Below are 24640 nucleotides of genomic sequence, written 5' to 3' on the forward strand. Positions count from 1 at the left end.
ACTGACCTCTGGTGGTTGTTTTAGACTAAACTTCACAAATACACTGCCAATATTTTGTTGTACTATTTACTGAGGATAAATATTGAGCTTTAGAAAACCAGAAATGTAATTTTCATTATTTACGCTTGATAAAAAGAGAATTTTTAAATATTAAAGTATTCCTACCGCAATTTTAAAGAGCAACATGTTTAACATTCTAAAATATAACAAAACGTTGTCATGTTTATGCAGGATTAAATTAGTCTTTGGGCAGCCATGATTATTTTACACTCTACCTAGATTAGAAAAAATCAGTTGGAAGGAAAAAACACACAAACAATGATGGTTTTATTTTGTGGGCATGTCTTCATGTGTATATTTTTCTTATGCAAAACAGTCACTTATTCTGACTTTCTGTTTTTATATGTTTTATCTTTGTGTGAATCTGCACGCTTCGACTTGTCTGTCACTTTGCTGTTGGTACACCTGAATTTCCCCACTGAGGGATAATATTATTTCTGTTCTATTCTATATATAAAAAACATTTGCTAAAACGACCTTCAGAAAGTTGTACTTTGAAAACAGGATTTTTGTTGCCATCAACAAGCTTCTGACATAAGTCTGCCAAGACATTTGACCACTCTTCTGCTTCCAGAAATGTTTTTTTTTTTTGTTTTTTGTCATGGTTCCAGCCTTTGAGAATAGTTGGCATATTTTGAACAGTTAGGGCTTTGAGGAGTCCAATCACAAAGCTTCATGTGAGTCTTTCAGAAGAAGCATTGATGTGTATTTTGGATCATTGTTCTGTTGGAACACCCAATTTTATCTCAAACATCTGAGTTAACATCTCCACTGCTGGTAAATGAACCCTTACCTAATGGTTGTTTGGGGACCATCGCAGGGACCATCATAGCTAAAGCTGATCATAAACTGGAAGAGGTTGGATCACCTGTGTCGCTGTCCTCAATGAAGAGACTGCCACATCAACATGGATCGAGAGGGTGCTTCTGAGCTTTAAAGAAGCCACCTCTCCTAAATACACACCTTGAAGCATAACTGGAATTTGACAGGCCAAATGGTTATTGGAGAAATGTTATATAATCAGATGTTGCATGTGTCAAGCACAGTGGTGGTAGCATCATGCTAAGGGCTTATTTTGGTACTAGTGGTATTGGTGCATTGATGGATGGAATAGTGAAGGTAGAGGATTGTCTCCACATTCTTCATCTTCTCAATCAACAGCTAGGTGGCTGAAATGTCCGATTTTCCATCAGAAAAATGTTCCCAGAAACACCTAAACCTGATTTTGATAGTCAAAATGAAACATCTGAAAAACTATAATTTCAATCTTAATGATTATCTATGGATGATATTTAAAAACTGTGTCTGAGCAGCCATTTTAAAAGACCAATCCATATGACAAGAGTGGTGAAATCAGAATTATGCTAGAACCTTTTTGATGGCTAAAAAAAGAGTAATTCCTCAGCAACTTCTTGAAGGACATTCATTCAAATAAAACCAGTGAAGTTGGATGTTGTATTACCATTCCACCACCCCAATAGAGAATATTCAAATGTCTCACTAAATGGATCAAATTAAAATGACCTTCATGCTGATGATGCGTGTATGTAAGCTTCTCATCAGAACTTATAAATGCAGATTCTGCAAACAGCGTTAAACTTCACAGCAGTGTGCTACATTTCATATCTCACAGCATGTGACAACAACAAAAACAAATAGAACAAATCATGCCTCTGATTCACTACGGAGGATAAATCGGCACCTGCATAACATGTCCTGTGGAGAATATAATTCTTGCTATAGTCTACGTGCAGCTACTACAGCCCTTCATCTGTGTGCATGTTGGTGTTAGGAGTGGCATCCGTTTCAGTAATGACAGTATGGCGGCTTCTCCAGCAGGGATTACCGCACCGTGTGCTTGGGCTCACCCACTGTGCGCCGCAATGAAGCAAGGCTGTGGAGACTGGAGGCGCAGGCTGGAGGTTGCTCTTCTTTCACCAGAGTTTAGCAGCAGATAACAGTTCTGAATGTGACTGAATCACAGGAGATTAAAGGTGTCTGAGACAAAGAAGGGAAGGCTGTTGGCAGAGTTTTACGCACTTGTTCCGTTGACTTGGCTGTCCAGTTAAAGAGCAGCTTACAAAACAACAGTTCACAAAGTGGAGTCAAAGGTGGCTGTTTAATTGGTTGTACTCCAGTCTGAGGACCTCACAGCAGCTATTACAGAATGGATTGTGACCCCATCCTGGGTCATAAGCAGAATTCAGGAGATGCTGTCTATAAAGGCTAGGATTCCTAAAGCCGGTGGTCATGAGGCACTTAGCTGAACATGTTGAGTTGATCACATGTTAAAATACAGTACTGTGCAAAAGTTGTAGGCAGGTGTGAAAAACTGCTGTAAACAAAGAATGCTTTTAAAAATGGAAGTCTTAATCATTTATTTTCATCAATCAACAAAATGCAGTGAATGAACAAAAGAGAAATCTAAATCAAATCAATATTTGGTGTGACCACCCTTCTAGACAGCATCAATTCTTCTAGCTACACATGCACAGTTTTTGAAGGAACTCGGCTGGTAGGTTGTTCCAAACATCTTGGAGAACTAACCACAGATCTTCTGTGGATGGAGGCTTTCTCACATCCTTCTGTGTCTTCATGTAATCCCAGACACACTCCATGATGTTGAGATCAGGGCTCTGTGGGGCCATACCATCACTTCCAGTAAGTCTTGTTGTTCTTCACACTGAAGATAGTTCTTAATGACTTTGGCTGTGTGTTTGGGTTCGCTCACTTAGTATTTTATAAATTGATAAAAATCATCATTAATATTTCTGGAGTGTTCATTTACATCATTTTTTTCACACCTGCCTAAAACGTTTGCGCAGTACTATACATTTAAAAATAACAGTGTCATTAAGTAATATTAGTTGTCATAAATGTGAAGAACATCTGAATGTGTGGAAGCTGATGGGCCCATACCTGAGCTGTGTTGATGTTCACCGTATTGTGCACCGGAAAGGTGTGTGATGTTACGTTGCAGAAGCCTGACCGTTATTTTAATACTGGCATATCTCCACATCAAATCAGAGCTTATGTTTATGTTTGATGGCGACCAGGTGACATTTTATGGCCGGAGATCTCCTGACTCTTCACAAAGACATTTCTGTTGGGTCAGCCACTGAAGTTCATCTTCAAGCAATCATTCTGTGGATTATTGTACTTTGTGTTGGAGAAATCTTTGAGGTAAACTCATCACTCTTGCTGTGGTTTGAACCTAATCTACCTGAAGAGGAGTCTGCAAGCAAACATTGAGTCAACAAGGAGTTTACTTCAATTTTCTGTTGACAGTTTGAGCTAATTTAGATGCAAAAACGGATTTTATGAATTCCTTTGAAACAGTAAAAAAAAAAGCATCTTGTTCTCCATCTGTATGCAACAGGTTCACAACTGCTCGCTTAATCGAACTACTGCAAAATGTGACAGTGTTTGAGGGCATAAAATAATTTTTTACCTGAATATTTGAACAGAAACACCTCTGTTTTAGCTTTTAAGGTTAGAGCAAGATTCCAGTGGCTCCTCTCCCCTCAAGGTCTCCATGGATGTTCAGATCCTGAAAGATCAGGAAGAGAGAGCAGATCTTAGAGAGATCAATACTCCTTAGTGGATTTCCTATATCATCCACACAGAAATCCTACCATCTGTGACATATAGGTTGAGCCTATAAGTCACTCCTGGATGGGATCCAATCCAATAAGTTGCTTTCCACACCGTCTGTTCTTGCTGGGTTGAAAATGCTGTATGGGCTCAAAGAGGGGCATGAGCAGAGACACCAGGTAGCGGCACCAGGTGGAGTGTTCACATTTTTTTCTGTTTTCACAGCAGTTCCAATTTTTTTTCACTTTTCAGCTCTGTTTACCTCCATTAATAATTTATTCCTGCTGTTTTCCAAGAAATGTGCCCTGAAAGACATAAAGAAAAAAATCAGGAATGAATGATCATGCAGTCAGGAACGGAATCAGGAAGGTTTCAATTATGTGTCATTTGGTTTCAAGTCTTTTTCATCTTCATGAGACCAAGAGCCAACCAGACCCAGGAGGCCACGAGGTTGATTTCACTGTTTAAATACATTTCGATAGGCCCTTTTCTGGAGTGAAGCACCATGAAGAAGACCAAATTAACAGACAATTAAATAGAATAATTCAAATGTTATAGAAATGAAAAGACATGAAAGCAAAAGTAGTCTTACCTATTTCACATTTTGTCACATTACAACCACTTTTAATGGATTTTACTGAGATTTTATTTTGGGTTTTTGTGCTTTTGTATTTAGCGCCTCTGAGTCCATACTCTGAGACCATACTGTAAAAAAAAAGACCCTTATATTACAGCTGCAGCTAGAAATCTTTGTGGGAATGTCTCTACCACCTTTAGACATTTAGAAGGTGAAATTGTGGCCCTTTCTTTGCTGTAAAATATCTGAATATCAGTCAGTTTGGATGAACAGAATATGTGAACATTACTTTTCATGTCTAGCTCTGGTTGGATGATCAGGGTGGTTGTCCTGCTGGAAGGTGAACCTCTACCTCAGTCTCAGGTCTTCTGGAGCCTCTAACAGGTTTTCTTCAGGGATTGTCATGGATTTTGCTCCACCCATCTATCAACTCTGACCAGCCTTTTCCAGCCTTCCTGTTCCTGTTTAAGAACCCCCCTCCCACCACCACCTCAGCATAATACTGCCACCACCATGTTACAGGTTGGAGATGGTGTGTTCCTGGTGATGATTTTACACATTGGACAAAGTGTTTAATTTTGGTCTCATGTGACCTGAGCACCTTCTTCCATTCATTTGCAATGTCTTCTACATGGCTTGAAGCAAACTTTAATTGGATTTCTTTTGGGTTTCTTTAACTAAAGACTTTCTTCTTGCAACTCTCCCATAAAGGTCAGATTTTAAAACGGAAAAATTAGTAGTAGTCCTGTAAACAGACTCTCCCACTTGAGCTGTGGATCTTTGCACCTTCTCAAGAGTTACCATGGAACTTCTCTGATTAATGCTCTCCTTGTCCAGACTGGGATAAGAGAACTTTTTTAGCCATTGGATGTTGTCTTGTTTGTCTTGAAGTTGCAAAGCTGAAGCTTCCTGACGTGTCAGCACAAAAACTAGGATCTTAATGTTAGTTTAGGAAAATCAGAGCAAAACTGTCCAAATTCCTCCAGGTTTCAGCTGTTCTGTTTACTTTTAAGTCTTGTTCTCTTCACACAACTACAGCAAACCAGAGCCGGGCCGTACTGAGGTGCAATAACTGATAACATAATTTTAAATACCTGCTAATCATCCTTTTCCCGAAATAAACAATTATAGAGCAAATTAAATGTTTTAGAAAGAAATGTTAATGAATCATTGGAATGGCACTTAATGATAAAGTATGAAAGTACAAGTAAAAGTAATACTATACTGTAACCAGCAGGCAATATTTTACATAATGCACATACAAAAGACACTGCATTGTCTATGTTTTCACATATCTACTAAAAACTGTTCAATGGGGGAATAAACCTTAACAAAAAAGAATGTAAATGTCAGAGACAGAAAAAATGTCCTTAATGATAAAAGTGGGAAAAAAAAGTTATTTTGGGCAAACCGGGAATTACAACATCTGGATTCTATAAAAGTGGCAGCCAAGAAATATTTTTACGAGGTGAAAACAGTGAATACGTACGGTGATTTCCTCTGTCAGCCGATGAACTGCCTGTGGTTCTTCCCTATATGAGCGATCCGTGTTGATCTCCATGTGCAATCCAACAAAACATAACAAATCAGTTAAAACAGTGATAAATCGATGATTTCACTCCCGTAAGAAGCAAAGCCAGACATGGTTTATGATCCAACTCTGTGTGGAGTCAGAGATGGATTTTCAATACGGAGCAAGAAACTCTCATAGAGTTAATTGTAGGAACCACTGAATGCCGCAATGAGGAAATGTTACAGTACCAACGCAGCACCATGACAGATGTTAAGTTTCAGAGGAGGTTTTACTATTTAATTTTACTTAATTTCTTTTTTAATTGTTTTTCATGAGCCAATAAGGCTTTGTCAATTTAGAAAATATCCAAAATGAAAGAATTGTGATGAGACACTGAGCTGAAATCCTTTGAAGGACAAGTTTGAATAGAACCTGTGCCTCTGGAGCTTCATCATCCTCAGCTGCTCTTAATAATTTTGGTCATAAATAAAAATAAATTCAGCAGTTTCTTTAAATACAAAGACAGTAAAAACACTCCTTGTATCTGTTGACATGCAATTTGCATAGATTTTCCACAACATAATGACATCAGTGATATAAGAAATATTAGCTTTTTTTGTTGCAAACTGGTGCTGATGCTTTTTTTCTTATTTCACCATAAAGCTTTTTTATTTCTTTAGCAGGTATTTCTAAACCCTGTTCAGAAGTTATGTTTTCTTTCTAAGGGACATAAAGTTCTGACTCCACCCAGGTATTTCATTTGTTAATGAATGCTCAATATATGAATGCTTAGTAAAAAACATGCACATTTAAAATAAAAGAAAGATGTCACCTCTATAGTATTTCTACAAATTATTTGCATTAGTTGGCGTCACACTACTCTTTTAAAAATTAAAGAGAAAAGTTTAATCTTGTATAAAAAAATTCCTACAGAGTTATTAAAAATGTGTTGAAGTTTTTGCTGCTATAAACCTAACTTTAAATATACCAGTTCTGCATTTATTTATTAATTCTCCAGTGTTTCAGAGTGTTTGAGCTTTGTCTCTGAACAGAGCAGCCAGATAACATTTTATCTGCAGTGTTCTCAGAAATGCTGCTTATATCCAAGTTATTTCCTTGAAGTTATGAAAAATGTGGCAGCAATTGCTAGTGCTGACTCCGCCAAAAATGGGTTTAGTTACAGAGTTTGAAAATTGCCAGTGTAATTATTACACTGGTGCCTTTTGCATCCATAAAAATAAATACACACTGAGTAATGTACAGTCCAGAAATATTCATACCCTTAACATTTTCCTCTTTTGTGACATTACAACCGCAAACTTCAATGTATTTTAGACAACAAAAAGTAACAAATAATCATGGAGAGGAAAGAAGAGGATAAGCCGTGCATACTTACATGTATTGCTACTGCAGGTCTGTGGGGAACCATCTACAGACTGAAATCTCTGCCCACTGTTCTGTGTTCTGAGGCCTTCACAGAACAGCTGAATTAATGCTTAGATTGTGTAACACACATGTGGACTTTATTAGGTGACTTAGAATAGCCATGTTTCATTTTCATTTCATTTCACAACTAAGCACTAATTTGGTCTATCACATAAAATCTGAATAAAACACATGTTTTGAGGTTTATAAAGTTACAAAAAGTGAAAAATGTTCAGGAAGTGAGAATACTTTTTAAGGCTCTGTAAATCACAGCCAAGCACATTTTCAGCCAGCTGCATTCTTCTGAAATCATGTTAACTACTCAAAGCGCTTTACACTAGAGCCTCATTCATCCAACTCCACTAACAAACACACTCACACATTCATTCAGTGATATGCAGATCGGTGGGCAAATTGGGGTCAAGTGCCTTGCCTGGGGACACATAGGCATGTGACAATAAGAGGCTGGAATCAAACCCAAAACTTTCAGATTACAAGACAACTACCCCACCCGCTGATCCACAGTCACCCAATTACACCTTGAATGCCAAACAGGATCAAACCTAAATACAATTAAGAAAAATTCTTAGCATCCCACAAATGTTCCTGTTTGGACCCACCTGTTTGGTAAGCACTTCTGCATACAGTTTAAATCAAGTTGCTGAATAGAAAGGCCATTCACCAAACAAGGACAAGAAAATAAAGAGACAAGAATTTACTCAGTATAACTAAAATCATGTGGGGGTCCATATTTCGACAGTTTTTGTCCCATAACCACAAAACACGAAAGCGCAGACTTTACCTGGAAAACATTTCTGTTTGGACTCTGGAACTGAACTGAAGTTGGAATTAGGAGAATAAATTGTGATATTGTGTTTTTCTTTACTTGGCTTCTCTGTAATATTGCTCATTTTATGCTCAAAGATGTGATGTTTGTACAGCTGGAACGTTGACCCGGTCCATAAAGTGGGACATTAACTCTGCAGGCCTTGCAGCCTTTGTTCCTGTCCTCATATCAAGCTACGTTGCAGAAATATTGCAGGTTTGGATATTTTGCATGACTGAACATGATCTTCAGAGAGAAACTGTAGAAATGCCAAGGCTGAAATGTTCAGACTTAGGTTAGTAGTTTAAGGGCAGATCCATGAAGAGAAGCTGAAATTTTGTTAAAGAACTTCTTGTACTTGGATTCTGTCATTCTGACTTTCTTTGTTCTTCCTTATTTCACTGTGGCTAAAAAAAACTAAATGGTGTTAAAATGAGGGCAGATGATATTCTCTGCCTTTTCTGACTCACCTTGGGTTGCGAAGATTGTGGGACGGGAAATTAAAGACACACTAAAGCAAACACAAGTGCTCAGGTGTAATTTTCTACCCAACCTGGAGCCTGGGAAGCGGTCGTGTCGAGCTGCTCTTCAGACTCAGACTCTGGGTGGCTGACAGCCGCAAAATGAGGTAAACGTCAATTAAGCTGTTACGGTAGATGACAGGCCCAAAGACAACAGAAAACGGTGCAGAGGGACACCCTGTGTTACCTGCAGATGCCTCAGACAAGGCTAAAATGTTAGCAGCTTTGGACTTGCCAGATTAACATGACGGGGCACGAGGAAGACTTCAGAGAGCCACGGTACCTGCAAGAAACCGATTTGTCCCTGCAGATCTTTTAGTTATTTTCATTTCCATCAAAAATGCAACAATTACCTGCTACATGTATGAAATGAGTTGCATATGTCCAGCATAGGACATAGGCCCGTGGTGGGTCATGTCTGAAAGTTTTAAGAAAGATCTGTAATCAGAAAAAATGTTTGACTTGTTTCTATATTGTGGGTTTCATGTTTGTCTCTATCTAAGGTGGCCAGAAAAGTACTGAACATTAATAAACAGAATAAAGCTGTTTGTCATCAATGCAGTCCTTAAATGTAATCAGATACCCACTTCAGCCTCCTCCATTGCATGGCTGTGAGGTGTGGGGTGGCATTGACTGGATGTTTAAGTAACCGATAGAAAACTCTTTTAGCTCCTTATATGACATCATCTTTTTATTTGTTGAGTACATGTGCTTCCCTCAGAGAGAATGGCGCCCAGGCCGGTGAGCCACATTGCCCATTTAAAAAACCCCTGGCACAAGTTGTTACGCATATTGCAAAAAAACGTCACACTTGGCACAAGTTGTGTTAAAAGAGTCATAATTTAAAGCTAACCGAATCATTCCTTCTGTTTGTCTGAGCTGGGAAATCATTTGCATGCATAGTTAAGGTGTCAGGTGTCCCCAAGCAGTTCATCAAAAGTCTAATTTATTTTTAATAAATCATTTAAAGTGACATGGGGGGAAACACTGTTTTTCCAAAATAAAATTCTGCTGAGGCCTCCTCCACACATAAGTCGACCCTGATAATCTGTAAAAGCTGCTAAAATAGAGGGGTCCATCTGATTAGCTTGCAAGCTTAATGCCACTGTGAGCTTTTTTTTTACAGACTCACCCGACATGAGGGAACTTTTACTGATATTTTCACAGAACCTCACTCATCCTTTTAATGGAAACGCCTCCTCAATGAAACCTGAAGATTTTTGCTTTTCATTGAAAGAGATGCAGCTTCTAATCTTTGCATCTGTGCTGAAAATAACAGATGATGTTCACCCTTGAAGATTTTAAACATCAACCGAACCATATAAATTCTAAGATCTCTCATGATGGAGTCTTCTTTTCATTCAAGCTCTATGAGAAGTGCCCCACTGATCTTTTCAGCATGTTCAATGTGCAGAAATTGATCTAGAGAGAAACCAACTCAGATCTGTGTGTGTTGTGTGTTTTGTTTTCATCCCTCTTTAATAGAACTTCAGAGAGCAGGAAGTGTGTGCGTCATGAAATCCGTCCTGGTTATCTGCTTTCACACGCTCTAGCCTGCTGCCTGGCCTCAAACTGCTCCAAGCTTCTACAGTGAGAGGGGCTTCTACACGGCTGCACGAATGCCACTTGTATACTGAACAAACATGCAGCAGACACCAGCATTGAGCAGGGCTTGAACTCCCCACAGCACACCTACTCTCAGCCAAGCTCACAAAAATAAAACGCTTTCACTCAGTTTTAAATCTAAGCTTTTATGAAAAAAAGCATTTATATTTTTTCATTTAAGCTGAGTAAACAGACACAAATGTTGCAATAAATTGAGGCATCTTCTTCAATTTATTTTCAAAGTTTGCTAGAGAAGAGCTGTTTTTTTTTCTTCTAGAATGTTAGTTTGAATGGATTGTAATGAATCTTGTGGGAAATTTTTCTTCAGGCCTTAGGTGAGGGTGAGAATGTGTGAGGTCACACCATGTGACCTTTAGCTGAAGCTGCTGGGCCACCATTGGTTAAGAGCCAAACACTCCACCTCCCCCCGACACAGGAGTCATTTCTACTGCAGAGCTCATGTATGTTAGTACAATTCTTCCCAAACTGTCTTACTACAAACTACACCTGCATACAAACACATGTGGAACATGCTGGTGTATGTGTGTGTTTTCTGGTTTCCCATCTTATCTCACCTACAGACAGGTCTGACCTTACCAAGCTGGGTATTGCTGTCCCTTCCAAGTCCTGCTGTGATTTAATTTGGCTCTGTTGCTTCACTGCCTCCTTCAAATAATAAACTATTGATCCGAGCCACCCTGCCTGCTCTGAAACATCCGGAATCTGTGTTCATTATCTTAATCCATATCCCTCCAACTCCCACATTTCCTGTTTGTTACATCAACACAGAGTGACTACACAACTAGACCCATAAGAACAGATGACATGTGGAAAGGAGAAAAAAGTTGATCTTAATGTGCATATTAATATGCAAAAATAAAAATAATCCCAATCCAATTGTACACATCCATTATACACCCACAATGGTTTCCAAACATTAAATGTAATTGTAATATTTCTAAATGCAATACCACTAAGCTGCTTTGAAAAGCGCAATCATTACCAAACAGCATCATATTTAATCTGCATGAGTCTTTAGAAGTTGTAATTATTTTTACACTGAAGGTGTAGCGATACATGATTGGATATTTGCAGTTTTGGCTTTTTAACTTAAATTCTGCTCAGAGCTGCGGATCTTTACATTTTACTTTCTTCTCAAATCTGCAAGTGGAACAAATTTCACATCAGGATGTACTGCAGTGTTTTAGGTAAAAATGAGGCTGGAGATGAGAATGAAAATCCAATCTTTGTTTGTGCATTAAATCAATACAATGTTATACTATTATACTATACTGTTACTAATCTGTTAGAACTGAGTTTTCTTTGCCCATTAAGGGACTCTCAAGTAAGGATAATTATTTCAAATGAGACGTAATCAGAGTAGGCCTATATTCGTGTGAATTCAAGCAATTTCTTGGTCAGTTCAAGCATCCAGATTGTTCAAGGAGAAAATATAAATACATGTGATTTTGATAAATGCAGATCTAACTTGCTTATGCAATAATTACATTTTCACGACAGAACTATTCTTTTCATTAAATATAAATTGATTCTTACCTTCAAGCAGAGGCCTATGAAGCAGAGAGCCACAGAAGTGTGCAGTCCTGATCACCGCGTCAGCCAAATGAACAATTCCCCACTGATGCCTCCTGAGGGCTCATGTTGATTGTGTCGATGTGTATTCAGACTGCAGACTTGTGTATTCGCCTGAGTTTATCCCCTGAACCCCACCCCTGCAGGATGATTATTTCTGCCCCTTACCAACTCTATCAAAAGGTGACACGTATGGAAAATCTTAAAGGGTTTGCAGCAGCGCACAGGAGCTCCGGTGTATATGGAAACAGATGAACGCTTCGCTTGTATTTGTTATTTGGCAGTTTTGTAAAAACAACACTCGGGACTTACTGAGATTTATTTCTGCTCATAATAAAGTCCCATGAGAGGCGACCTCAGGCGAGTCTCACACTGGATCTTTGAATCAGACCAAGAGATCACCTTTGTGCTGAAAACTGTGCAAATGCTGCACTTTTACTAGAAGCGTTAAGGCAGAGATAAACAAATAAAATATGAATTAGACCATTTGAAGCTTCCACATTGCACACATTTTCTTTCTTTCTGTTGGAAGTGTGATGGTGTTTCCTCCGATGTGTTTGGTGAACGCTGCACTCATTCCCCGCTTCCTCCTGCAGGCATCCCGGCCCTCGTACCTCTGCGACTGTGCCTGTTTGCTTAAGCTTGCGGATCATAGTTTGTTTGGCTTTGCGACAATTGTGCACATTCGAAGCATGACCAGAAAAATCAGGAGCACCAGTGGAAACAATGGAAATGCAAACAGATGAAGTAAGGTTGGTTGCGTGTCTACAAAGGAGATCTTGTTGGAAACAAAACAAAAAGGAGCAAGTTTTAAGGTGTGCACATAAGCGTTCAACAAAGGAGGGTTGATTTGATGCATGGTTGCGTTTAAATTGCGTTATTTCTTTTTAAGCATATTTTTTTTTTACTTTATTCTAAGGTTGCATTGACTCTAAAAACCCACTTCAGAGCACTGAACTTAATGGATTGCTCTCTTTGTTGTGTGCACCGCAGTGCACCTTTTTGTTGATTCTCGTGTTATTTCAAGCCCCAGCGAGCAGCCTCGGCTCTTGGCTGGAGCAGGCAGACAGACACGCATTCAGCGGCTAATCTGCCGGGGCATCCCGGTGCCATGTGTATTGGAGCGGCCCATTGTTTTCCTCTATAGATTAGCCGCACAAGCACCTCAAACAATCGAAAGGCTATAGACAGACTGTCACTGCTTTGCACTCCACTAACAGACTTCTTGCACAAAGATTCAATAAAAGTCGCCCAGCAGAATCTTTTTGGAACAATATATTTACTTCCATTAAATAAAACACAATATTTTTTTGGGATGTTGGGGAAAAAACAACATAATTCCGTACCAAATAGTATACACAGAGCAAAAAACCAAATCATTTGTCGCAGGAACATTTGTGGATGCTTATTATTTTTTTTTTAAATCCAGAATTGCTATTCTAACTCGATATTCACACAGACATTAATAATAAATTTATAATATGTTCGAAACACACAACTGGTGCGTTTTAGTATGTACATTCCCTTTTTGTTTGCAAGCAAAACATGATTCCCTTTTTTAGGAATTGTATTTATTTTTTTATCCACATGCGTTGATAAGTTGGAACCTGGAGAGAAGTTGAAGTGTTGGAGCGCAGCCGCTTCAACGAACAGGAGATGATCATTCAAATATATTTACACGAACCTTTTCAGTCAACAGTTAACGTCCAGAATCCATCAGAAAAGAAAGCTCTCATAACGAGCATGAGAAGTGAAGCAGGCCTTTATTGTTATTGTTTTACTCAGTGAATAAGGCCAGCGCTCATCAGAGAGGAAGAAACTTCAAAAACTCCCGGTTCGGTTTGACTCCGAGGAGCAGCAGAGTTTGTTTCAGTGGTTCAGTCTTTTAGTGCCCTTTTTAAAAAAAATGAGAAAGGTATCTGTAGTAGTCTCTTGTTTCTGTGGACGGCTGCTTTTAATTACCCGTACACTGCAAAAAATAACCACCGTCACAAACATAACCTTCTGATTCAGATTCCCTACATAAAATGAATAAAAGTCAACCTGCCAATAGAATGGAATTTAATCACATTTTTTCTTATTTGATGGAAAAAGTGGCTCAAATGGCAGAGTATTGGGGAAGAGGGTTAACTGGCGAGCAATAAATTTCCTTTTACACTTCAAACTGTTCAAAATGATGTTTTGGATTAAAAATACTTCGAGCCTCGCTTTCTCATCTAATAGCTCAGCTCGGTGGGAATTTTTTGCAGTGCAGGTAGAAATTAGACCGGCCTGTCCACCGCGTATTGGCAAGCGCTCATATTGGTGGCTGGATTCTGCACCCCGGCGTATCCAAAACTCGAGTGCTGCTTGGCTTTCAGTCTCAGGCTGGCCAGGCTGGAGTTACAAGTGTCTCTGTATACGTAGGGAGGGGTCGGCGGCGCGTAGGGACACGCCGGCGTGGGCACCCCCGAGTTGAGGGAAGGGTTGCTGAGGTTGTTCAAGTTATTGAGGCTGTTCAGGCTGGATCCCGGCACGCCGGTCACCGCAGATGGCACCATGCTGGAGGTCATGGAGGAAATGGAGTTCGGCGGCGAGAACATGGTCTGCGAGGATAAAGGGTTGACGTTCATGGAGTTGAAGAAGGGGAAACTTTTGGTGGATAAGGAGGCGGACGTGAGGCCCTTGGCGGCCCAGTTGTTGTACGTGTAGCTGGGATACATGTCTTCGTAGGGCTGCATGAGTCCATTGAACTGCGGGCCGAAGCCGTTCTTGCACAGCTCGGCTTGCTGGTTTCTCTCCCGTTTCCTCCACTTGGCTCGTCGGTTCTTGAACCAAACCTGGAGCACAAAAGACGGAAAATTTAGAGAATAAATTCTGATTTGCTCACATATATATATATATATTTTTATAATTCATGCATTTTTTTTTTAATTGGATTAAACTCAATGTGGCATCATATTGCATTTTATTTTTTTCTATAAAAATATGTAAATAACTACAATGAAATTCTACTCTCTTCCCATTCATGCGCAAAGAATTCTCGATTAAAGCCGCCTCTATCTGCGCAGAATACACACTGCATTCTCAGTGGAGCATAACGTGGAGGGGATGTGTATTCCCCCGCATGCTTCCACAAACACGTTAATCACACAACGTCAGGGCGACAATCGCAAAATACAAGCTTTGCACCTCTTTTACACGGAGAGAAGAACACGAGTGGCATGTCAACAGCCTCGACTGTTTACAGCATTATCAGAGCCTAATTACACCTAATAGGTAAATAATAAAATGGCTAATTTATTATATGTTTTTAATAATTACACGATGTAGATCGTTTCCAGATGAACGCGATTTGTTCTAAGTTAAACATTTATGCACTGTGTCTTAATAAATCAAGTTTTTGGAATAAGGTCAAATTAAATGTAGTTTTATCCAGCAGTAATTATTTTTCTTTTAATTATTTATCAATTTCACATTTTTTGCTATATTTCAGCAACGCATACAGTTATATTTAAATAGACGCGTCTAAAAATAAATGTTCATGCAGAGATAATCAGAAATCCTGTGTGTTGTTTTACTCACCCTAACTCTGGCCTCTGTGAGGTTGGTCCACACGGCTATCTCCTCCCTGGTGCTCATGTCCGGGTAGCGATTCCGTTGGAAGGTGGCTTCCAGCTCCTGCAGCTGCTGGCTGGTGAAATGAGTCCGCTGCCGTCGCTGCCTTTTCTTCTTGGACGGGTCATCCGAGGAGTCGTCGTTTTTATTTTGTATCTTTTCTTTTTCTAGAAGAAGAAAACTGGATTTTTAGATTCATATTAGGATGGTGGTATTTTGAAAAATAATAAAATCCTGATTTTTAGTCTCTGGTGAGGATATTTTAGAGATAAAATTAAATTTGATTGATGAAATAAATCTAATTGTTTTCTTTTAAATTGTATTCTACCTTTAATAACAATAATACTAACAACACAGGGAACAGTTTGTTTTAGTTCAAAACAAGCTAACAGTTTTTTTATTGTCAAACCATAGAGATAAATGAGCCACTAAGAGAATAACAGCTACAGTTTGCATGCATATGAAGCTCCCTTCATGTATTGTTTTATAACGAGATGATATCTGGGGTGCCTCGCAAGGAGCATCTAAAGCACGGCTGGTTCTTACCCACAGACTCTGGGCTTGATGTGTCCGACACAGTGTGCACCTCTAACCGGTGCTTAGAGTCCACGGAGCGCTGCAGCGGCTGCAAACTAGAAGCCATTGCCAAAGCAGAGTGGTGCGTGGAGGCGAGTTTATTCCCTGTGAGGTGGTGGTCTATATTTAATGGATCCCGCATAGAGCTCATCGGTGAAAGATCTCCCAAGCTTCTAGTACAGGAAGGCTGAGCGGAAAGTCCGACTCCGGAATACGTTCAGCTGTCCAAGAAGCGCACAGCAGCACAGTTCCTCTTGCTGAGATGACGCCCTCTTTCTATATAAACTGAAGAACGCTTTAAAACAGGCCATTGAGTTTTGTCACAGCATCGGTGGAAACTGTGGCTACCTTGGGTGACTATCGGAGTGACAAGGACAGGTAGGTGATATTAGATCCAGAGGCTTACACACACTCCAGCGCTCTCTGCTCATTTCAGCTGTTGCCTGTGCTCTGCCTATCCAACTGCGCCTCTCTCCACACCTCCACGTCACCGCATTGCGCCCGCCCTAATTCTCTCTGACAGGCGCGTCCATGTGGATGTGCCCAACCAACCGGAGCTCGCAGAAACGAGATATGTCTGCCAGTGTATTTATGCCGGGGCTGGCGCTTATTTTTCCTCTTCCAAATAAAAGCATGTAAAGAGAGATGAGACGCACGGTGTACCCAGCGGCGCTCCGAGCTGCCGCTGCGCGGCAGCCCAAGACCAAATAAAATGAAAATAACAGAGTTTGGCCTCATTTTATGAGACGGGTCCAGTGGCCCAGTAAAGTGATATAGTGCCGCTGATACACAGGCTGAGCTGCGCGCTCTCAGGCTCTGTTACTGCAGTTTACCCAGTGGATAAAGCGGCTTTTATTGAAATGCGCAAAGAAAATAGATGCGCACTGAATATCAAAGACAAACACCTCCTGCACCACAGAGGTCTCGTGAAAGGACAAACAAATGTTAAGTTCAAAGAAAGGCTGTGCTGGCGCCAGCACGCTCCAAAACTATCTGCGCACACTTGTCAACTGACGCTAACTGCCAGACACGCATGCTATGTGAAAAAAGCGCACACGTGCTGCCTGTGCTGTTCGCACAGAAGTGCTGAACGGAGGCGCAGAAAGAAAAGAGTCAAAGTACACCGTTAAATGCATTTTAGGGACTAATCATCAAGCACATTAGGTAGTAATTGTTATTTTTTATGATAAATATGATAAATAATATATATATATATATATATATATATATATATATATATATATATTCCCATCAAGCTTTCCTATCTCTGTTGAAGTAAAGCATCCCCACAGCATGATGCTTCCGCCACCATGTTTCCCAATGTTAACTGTTGTTTAAATGCTAACAGTTAGTTTAGTAGTCTGCTTTTGTTATTGACGTGTTCTGCACCCAGAATAAGATGGATTGCACATGGAAACAGACAGAAGAGAACAACCCTGGTGAAAAAGAGAACCATTGCTACCTCCTTACCATACTTTGTGGTCTAAATCACTGGCTTTAGGCCTTCTTTCATACGACATGATAATTTATTAAATCTAACTCCCATTTAGAGCTGAAACACTTTTGCTAAGTTATGACTTCCACTTGATATACGAGCAACATTTCTTCTGAACTTCCATACAGCGTTTTAAAGCAAAACTGGCTTTACAATGCCATCGCATTTACAAAAACAGTAGGCCACAGTGCATATAAGCCTTTATTTAGTCTTCATAATTTCCTTCCAGCAGTCTGGCTCCCATATACTTTTTTCAAGTAGATCTTTAGGCTAAGTCACAGTGTTTTGTTGAAGTCTGATAGGGAATTATACTGAAACACAGAAGATATATACTGGGACACATGTCCCAGTAAAACCGGTCCGGAACGAGTCTGTGTTGGAGGAAGAAATTAAGCTTGTGTCCATCTTGAACTAGAGTAGAGACAGAGGTAATGTTGAAGTTAAACTTGTTCAAATGCTGAGCTTCACAAATATGAGGTAGACATTGCTGATCGGCACATCTTAACTGGGGTTGTTAGGGGAAAGTTTTACATTGAACTTTCCTAGAATAGATTGGCTTTTATTGCTATTTCAGTAATATGTTATGTCAATCACAAACCAAACCAGACGAGCACAAATACCTTAATTATTAGAACATAATTAATTTGGTTGACTTTCTTTTAGTTGTTAAACTGAAATAATTTGCGTCCAAAGATATTGATTGAAATCTACCCAAATAAAATATATGCAAGTTGTTTAAACAACGTTAATAGGTTTAATTCTACCAGTGTGTTTTCTTCAGCCTAAAAGGTAATAAAAGGAAAACAGCCGCCAGCAAATTTAATCTAAGACACAAAAACCATGACCTCACGGACTTCACATGTGAACTTTCTGATTCATGACATGCAAAAGAGCCACACACTAGCTGTCAATTGAAGTGATCCTCTTGACCTCCCCAGTGTTAAGGTTCTCCTATTCATTAAATGAAGCACGGCAGAGGCACACAAGTCTCCAGCAGCCATTCAGACTCAGTTTGGTGACGACGGATCACTTCATCTGAGTGTTTAAACCAGATCTGATCTCACTTTGCTGCTCGATCCCGGAGTCTGCTGCGTGTGTGACTTATTTCCTTTTCATCTAATTTTCATCTCATTCGTTTAATGAATGTGAGGCAATAAAGGAAACCGAACAAATGCTTCTAGAAAACCAGTGACAGTGATTTGATGGAACACCACGCAGGCCGCGGAAGACCAATTCATTGTTGTGCGAGTTAAATGTGACTTGAAATGCATCATCATCATCACCACCACCATCATCATCATCATCTTCAAAGAAAAAAATGTAAAGGACCCCTCTATCTTCCACGTGGCCGAGCTGACGCGCTTTCATGCAGCACATTTGGACATGGCGCAGTAATCCTGTGAAAACCCCGCTACATATAAATACCAGCAGACCACCGACAAGCACAGAAACACGCATCAGTCATCACTCATACAGGCCGATTACATCACAAATCCACTGGAGCCCAACTATTTGCATTTATCAAGTAGAGAAGAAATGATGAAATATGAGATTTTTACAGGATAATAATAATAATAATAATAATAATAATGCCACACATCAAACAGTCTGCTGCTCCTTTTTTCTTCCAGGCATATTGTAATACTGAACTTAAAGTGGATTATCGGTTTCCTCTTCATTTCTACCTTCTGAATGCTTTATCTCTCTTCTGCGGATTACTGCGTGGAATAGGCCTCCGCCATAGAGGGCCATTAATTAGCAATTCAGTCAATATAGCGGGAGACGACAAGGCTTTTTACCTAGGATTAAGAAGACATCAGATTCCACCATTAGCGTATTCCTGCTCACGAATGGGCTTTCATTATACATTTAGTTTTCCCAGGAGCCAATCCAAGCGCTGCATATATTACAGGGTGGCACAGATGACGCTTGTGTCTCCAGTTCGCCAGTCTGTGATTTTATTAATCATATTCTTCTTCATTTGTGGTGGTTTGGATCGCGAAGCCTGCAGCGTTCGCTAAATTACAAAACCAAGGTTTTTGTTTGTTTGTTCACAGTTTAGCGTGATTCTCAAGTCAAATTAGAGAGGACTGAATTAATCTCACGATTTTATTGAAATAAATCATGCTTTTGGAAATCATCCCTCATGTGACCTGAACAGAACAGATTTGAAAGTTGTAGTTGTAAAAGACCCGTCTTGCTTCAAAGAATGTAAGAAATAAAGGATTTGAAATAAAAGCGGTGAAACATCAGTTATGTGTTCAAATCAGGGATCTTTATCCAACGCCCGGTTTCTTTAAAACACAGAACAGATCTGACCACCAGGTGTCGCACTAAGACAAAGAACACTGTGAATTCCGGCCTGATCAACAGAGGGGGCAACACATCCTCACATTTTTCTATCAAATTGATCAAATTCACAGAGAATATTTAGCCACATCATCTTTAAAATGATCTAAGCTCAGGATCTTAGTTCGACGTGATTCCGACGTAATTAGAGAAGTAAGTTGTTACTCATTCATGAGATTGGATTCAAGTAGACAATTGTTTAAATTTCGATTGACTAAATTTCCTTTTTCAGTTTATAATTATTATTTTAATTGTTAGATTAAAAAAGTTATTTATTGGCTGTAATCAAGAGCATCATGTGTGTCCGGCATATTAGCAAATATCTATTCTAATGACATTGTGCATAACTGAGGTTTTAACACATTATACTTTTCAATGTCAAAGTCCGTTACTTCCGCTTCTCTGATATTTCTAAGTAAATTGGCGCTGATGTTGATACTCACCTATTTGTGCGCATGTGGTGGCCAGTTTGCGGCAGTGGGACTCCATTTTGGCACTTTAAGGTCACTGTTCTGCGATTTGAAAAACACACAAAAACTACAGTTAGTATGATAATGTGTGTGTAGTTGGAAAATCTTTTAGTAGCCTATTAGCCTACGATGTTGTCTTCAGATAAGGAACTAAAACACTTTAAAATGAATCAGAAAACACAAATTAGAGCCTGAACAATCAGGAAATAAAGACAGAGTGCTTTAATTTATGAAGCAAAATTATTAAAAGCACGAATCAGTGATGATTGTCAGCAAAATGTTTCTTCTAATGAGTTTTTGTAGTAAAATGTTTTGTGAAAGGGATGTGATTTTACAGGACTTTCTTTAGACGCGAGTCAGAAATGACAGCTGTAGAAAAACACAATAAGAGGAAATGATTGTGACGCACTCCTTACTTGTCGGACATATTTTAGATTGTTTTACTGCGTTGTCTTATTTTTGTGCAGTGGGTAAAGCGCGTCGTGTTTTTGCTTGAGCCGACTCGCGTGTTTTGCAGCTTTCTGCAGCAGTTGGAAGTGGAGTGATTCCGTGGTAAAATCGCGGGATTAGAGTCTGATTGAGATGTCTGTCGGTGGGATATTACAAAATTCATTATCGCAACCCCTCATACTACCTCGATATGAAGTTACACAGATGGGTTTTTATTAGTCCAGGCTCACACTGTTTGCTTATGATAATTCGAGGCTGGAGGAAATTTGCATGCAGTCATGCTGTTAACCATTTTCCCAGTTCTCCACACTGCTCTACATCTTCGCTGCGTTTTCTTATTCCTTCTTTTTCATTCAAAGGATGCAGATATTGGAGGTTAAGTTTTACACGGTGTGTACCTGCGCGACAATTCTCCAGAAGCCCTTCTCTATATTTCCGCAGCAAAATGAAATAGTGGGGCCAGGCAGGAAGGTGTAAGGTTATTGCATGCTCCTCCGTGTTACCTAATCAGAGAGATTTAATGAGAGCTCCCTCCAGTATTTCACCCGGCCTCTGAAGGAACTCCTGCTTTTATTTCATTTAGGAAGTTTAGACTTTAATACAGCAAAATCACACAAACCCTTCTAAAAAATTAACTGCTTCATAAAATTATAAAATATTTTTCTTTCTTTTTTTCGTTTATTTTTCCCAGCAAGAAAAAAAAAAAACCACCAAAACAAAGACACATTAAAAGTCAGATATGAATTATTTACAATTTCATACATGTAGTTAATTCAAATAAATATCAATGTACTAAATACAAATTCCCATTAATATTAATATTCACAAGTTTTATAATAATTAGAATAGTAGGTTTAAGGGTAATTACGCCTTATCCGCCATAGGCCTTTCTTATTTCAGATAAACTGCCCTATGGGAGCAGTTTAAAGATAGCTGCATCAGCATCATCATCACCACTACTTATTTTCATGTCGTTCATCCATTCATTCTCACCCCACGGAGCCTGTTTGCTCTCACCACCAACAGTTGATGTGAATCAGTGACTCTCGTGGCATCGGGCCCAGTGCAGACAGAAAGCTGGCATCGCCCCACGCAGGCTTTACTCGTGAAATTAGCACAGCATGAGCATGAGGCTGCAGCCGTCACCGGGAGGATGAGTCCACTAACCTCCATCATATGGTCCTGTAATAATTAAAGACGCGGGACTATCTACGTCGTCCTTATTTTTCTCGTTAAGAAAAAATGCTGAATTTCTACCTATATTTCCTGAATTTTTAATAATCAAAGACAACAACCCGGTAGTACGATTTGTTTAGGCTCCGGATCGAAGTTTTGGTTATTCTATATGTTCTCTTCTGTTGACAGTTTTTTTGCACAATTTCTCCCCTGATAAAGATCACGCTGCATGTTTTACTCTGCTCTCCCTCATGTTCCAGCTCTCCATCACTGCTATAATAACACCTAATAATCATCCGCTGACCTGTGCGTCAAACCGTGCCCTCACAACCCCCGATTTACGTTCCTTGAGTCACGGATTTGAAATAAACATCAGAAAAGTGGAACGAATTTCCACACTTGCATTAACTCACATTTCAGTTCTCCTGTTTTTAAACCAGAGTTCTCCAGCTCCTCCTGTACTCACCAGCTGCGGTCACCGGCTTTGGTCTTTCTGTTTTTCAAGCCGTCGGCGTTTTCTTGTAAATTGAGGAGATAAATCCCACCGTCCGCGCAAACCCAGACGCTGCGCTCACAGCTAAAACTCAGACAACCTCGGGGTCCAGCAGCGGTGAACTTTGTGACGGTAAACGTGAGCGACGCACAGAGGTGCTCCCCCACGCCGCGCGTATCCAAAAAAAAAGAGACGCAGCGCTGCCTTTAGGTTTGTTTCATTTATGCGCATAAATAAGTGTCTGTTTACAGCGTGCGGAGAAAGTGCGAAGGAGGCGCTTTCATCCGAGGCTCCCCTTAGCTCGTCCTCTTCTGTCTTCCTCAACTTTTTTTCTCCCTTGTAAGACGCTCCAAGAGTGGCGCAATTTTTCCAGCTTTTGAGCTCAGAGGGGAACTCAGCGTGTGTTTATGTGCATGTGTGTGTGCGCGCTCACAAAGGGGTGTGTATGTTTGCACAGAGCAGAGGGCAACTCTCAACTTTCACCAACAATCCAAAAATTCTCAGTCGTCTTTTTAAAAGAAGCGTTGATGAAAATGACTTTTTTAGGGGTTTTATCTTAACATTCCAGACGTATAAACCCGTTCATGTCTAATTTGCTTATAAAAGGTCCGTACTATTCACGTGTTTTGCAAATTGTGTGCAAAATAAACGAGACAAAACTGCCGCTGTCTGCGAATAATTCTACATCAAATTCCGACAATTACAGTTTTCTTCTTTGCTGTAACCAGACAAACACAGTTATTATAACACATATTTGATAAGACACAGAAAACCTTTTAATTTACTATACCTACAAAACACTATATGTTAAATAAAAACCGAGAGCGTAGTTTTTATAGAGATGCACTGGCCTCATTTTGCGCCAGACAGAGCGCTATCATGTTGCGGATTTATGTGCGGACGGAGAGAACAGCTGGCTCGGATGCAAATGTTCTGGATCCGTTTCGTTTGATGCAGATTGCATGCGTGTTCCACTCGCATCTTAAGTGAGGCGAGCAGACCGGACGCAGGCCTGCGTTGGTTCTCCTCCCCGCCACCCCACCATCCCAGCACATAATCCGTATTTTACATTTTTAGTCATACTCCCATTAAACCAGTAATTAATGCGCGCATCCACACGGGAATTTTCAGGCAACAGGGGGACACTGAAGCAAAACGTTAATTCCTCCATAAAAACAGACTGGAGTTCAAATCAACTAATTGTAAATACATTTAATACATTAAGATTATTGTAGTAAAATAAATTAATTAGAGGACAGCAAATTGCTACACTTTGCGTCGACTGGACGTATTTAGGCTATTTAAACTAATCTAAATAGTATTGTGTTTTAAATATTTACAGTCAGCTGAACCTGCAGACCTGCAGTGTGAATGATGGACACATTCATATGAAACATTTCAAGTTAAAACAATTCCGTTTCTCAGGATTTAACTTACATGTTTGGGTGCAACCGAGTTTACAGGCAAAAGCATACCGCACACGTGCAAATGACAGAAAATGCAAATAAAAGAAAAAAAGCATCAGCCCTGCATCACAGAGATCTCCACATCACGCCCCGCCTGCAAGGAGAGAAGAAAGGGGGTGCACGGCGTCTGGAGAGGCTTGATGGCTCGGCCGTATGCTTCTCTTACCTTCCGATACAAAGAGAGGAAGAAAAAAGTGAGCGAACAGCCTCCTCTTTCTCACGCAGAAAGATGCAGAGGAATGCCTGAAGTTCAGACAAGGCTGGCGGGTATGAAATCTTTCGCCTCGGGGGCAAACCGGCGGCTTCTTTTCATTTTAAGCGCTTATCGATTTGCCGTTGTCATCTTTGGCGACGCAGAAGGACACTTGAAAGAATTTCTGATGGGGCTGTGATGTGAGAAGCAGGGTGACCTGCTCCGCTGGTGCTCTCCTGATTCTTAACGAGCACATCAGCCCGCCTGTGTCAGCGCAGTTTGGACACTTCAACTTTTCAGTCCTCCTGCATGCGGTGGAGAGGATTTCAAAACGCTCTCCTCAGCTTTTTATGTATATCAGCACAGCATCCAAGCCTGCACTTCAGGGAGGAGAGATGATAGACTACCCAACCAGTCAGCCATTAACCGAGCTTCATCTGTTCTTTTAAAACGTGCAAGAACACCTTTCTTTTATTTACAAAACTGTGGAGCTGGTCCCACTTATTATATGCAAAACGTTTAAATGGCTACCTGTTATAAATGCATGCACATATTTAGTTGCTAGGCCTTTTATTGAGATTACAAATGCATCTCAATAAATTTTAATATCATGTAAAAGTTATTTTTCTAATTCATTTAAAAAGTGACTCCAGACACACAC

At 40.0% G+C, this 24640-nt stretch overlaps 1 protein-coding gene and 1 long non-coding RNA gene across 5 annotated transcripts; both read right to left on the reverse strand.

Annotated features, from left to right (window-relative positions):
* Positions 1-5735: 5735 nt before the first annotated feature.
* LOC124860043 lies at positions 5736-11751 on the reverse strand. Its single transcript, XR_007036263.1, has 3 exons — positions 11679-11751; positions 7141-7215; positions 5736-5786 (listed from the first exon to the last, which is right to left on the reverse strand). It is a non-coding gene; the product is annotated as an uncharacterized LOC124860043 (long non-coding RNA).
* A 1223-nt stretch (positions 11752-12974) lies between these two features.
* pitx2 (paired-like homeodomain 2) lies at positions 12975-24359 on the reverse strand. Of its 4 annotated transcripts, none has more exons than XM_047352653.1 (4): positions 23953-24359; positions 20175-20243; positions 15279-15478; positions 12975-14533 (listed from the first exon to the last, which is right to left on the reverse strand). In XM_047352653.1, the coding sequence occupies exons 2-4, from the start codon at positions 20218-20220 to the stop codon at positions 13976-13978; spliced, it is 804 nt and encodes a 267-aa protein (XP_047208609.1). In that variant the 5' UTR covers positions 20221-20243; positions 23953-24359; the 3' UTR covers positions 12975-13975. The 4 variants fall into 4 exon arrangements, with proteins under 4 accessions (XP_047208609.1, XP_047208610.1, XP_047208608.1 ...); XM_047352654.1 differs by lacking the exon at positions 23953-24359 and adding an exon at positions 23758-23900; XM_047352652.1 differs by lacking the exon at positions 23953-24359 and adding an exon at positions 22294-22673.
* Between the last annotated feature and the right edge of the window lie 281 nt (positions 24360-24640).

The sequence above is a fragment of the Girardinichthys multiradiatus genome, chromosome 23, assembly GCF_021462225.1.
Source record: "Girardinichthys multiradiatus isolate DD_20200921_A chromosome 23, DD_fGirMul_XY1, whole genome shotgun sequence".
Classification (NCBI taxonomy): domain Eukaryota; kingdom Metazoa; phylum Chordata; class Actinopteri; order Cyprinodontiformes; family Goodeidae; genus Girardinichthys; species Girardinichthys multiradiatus.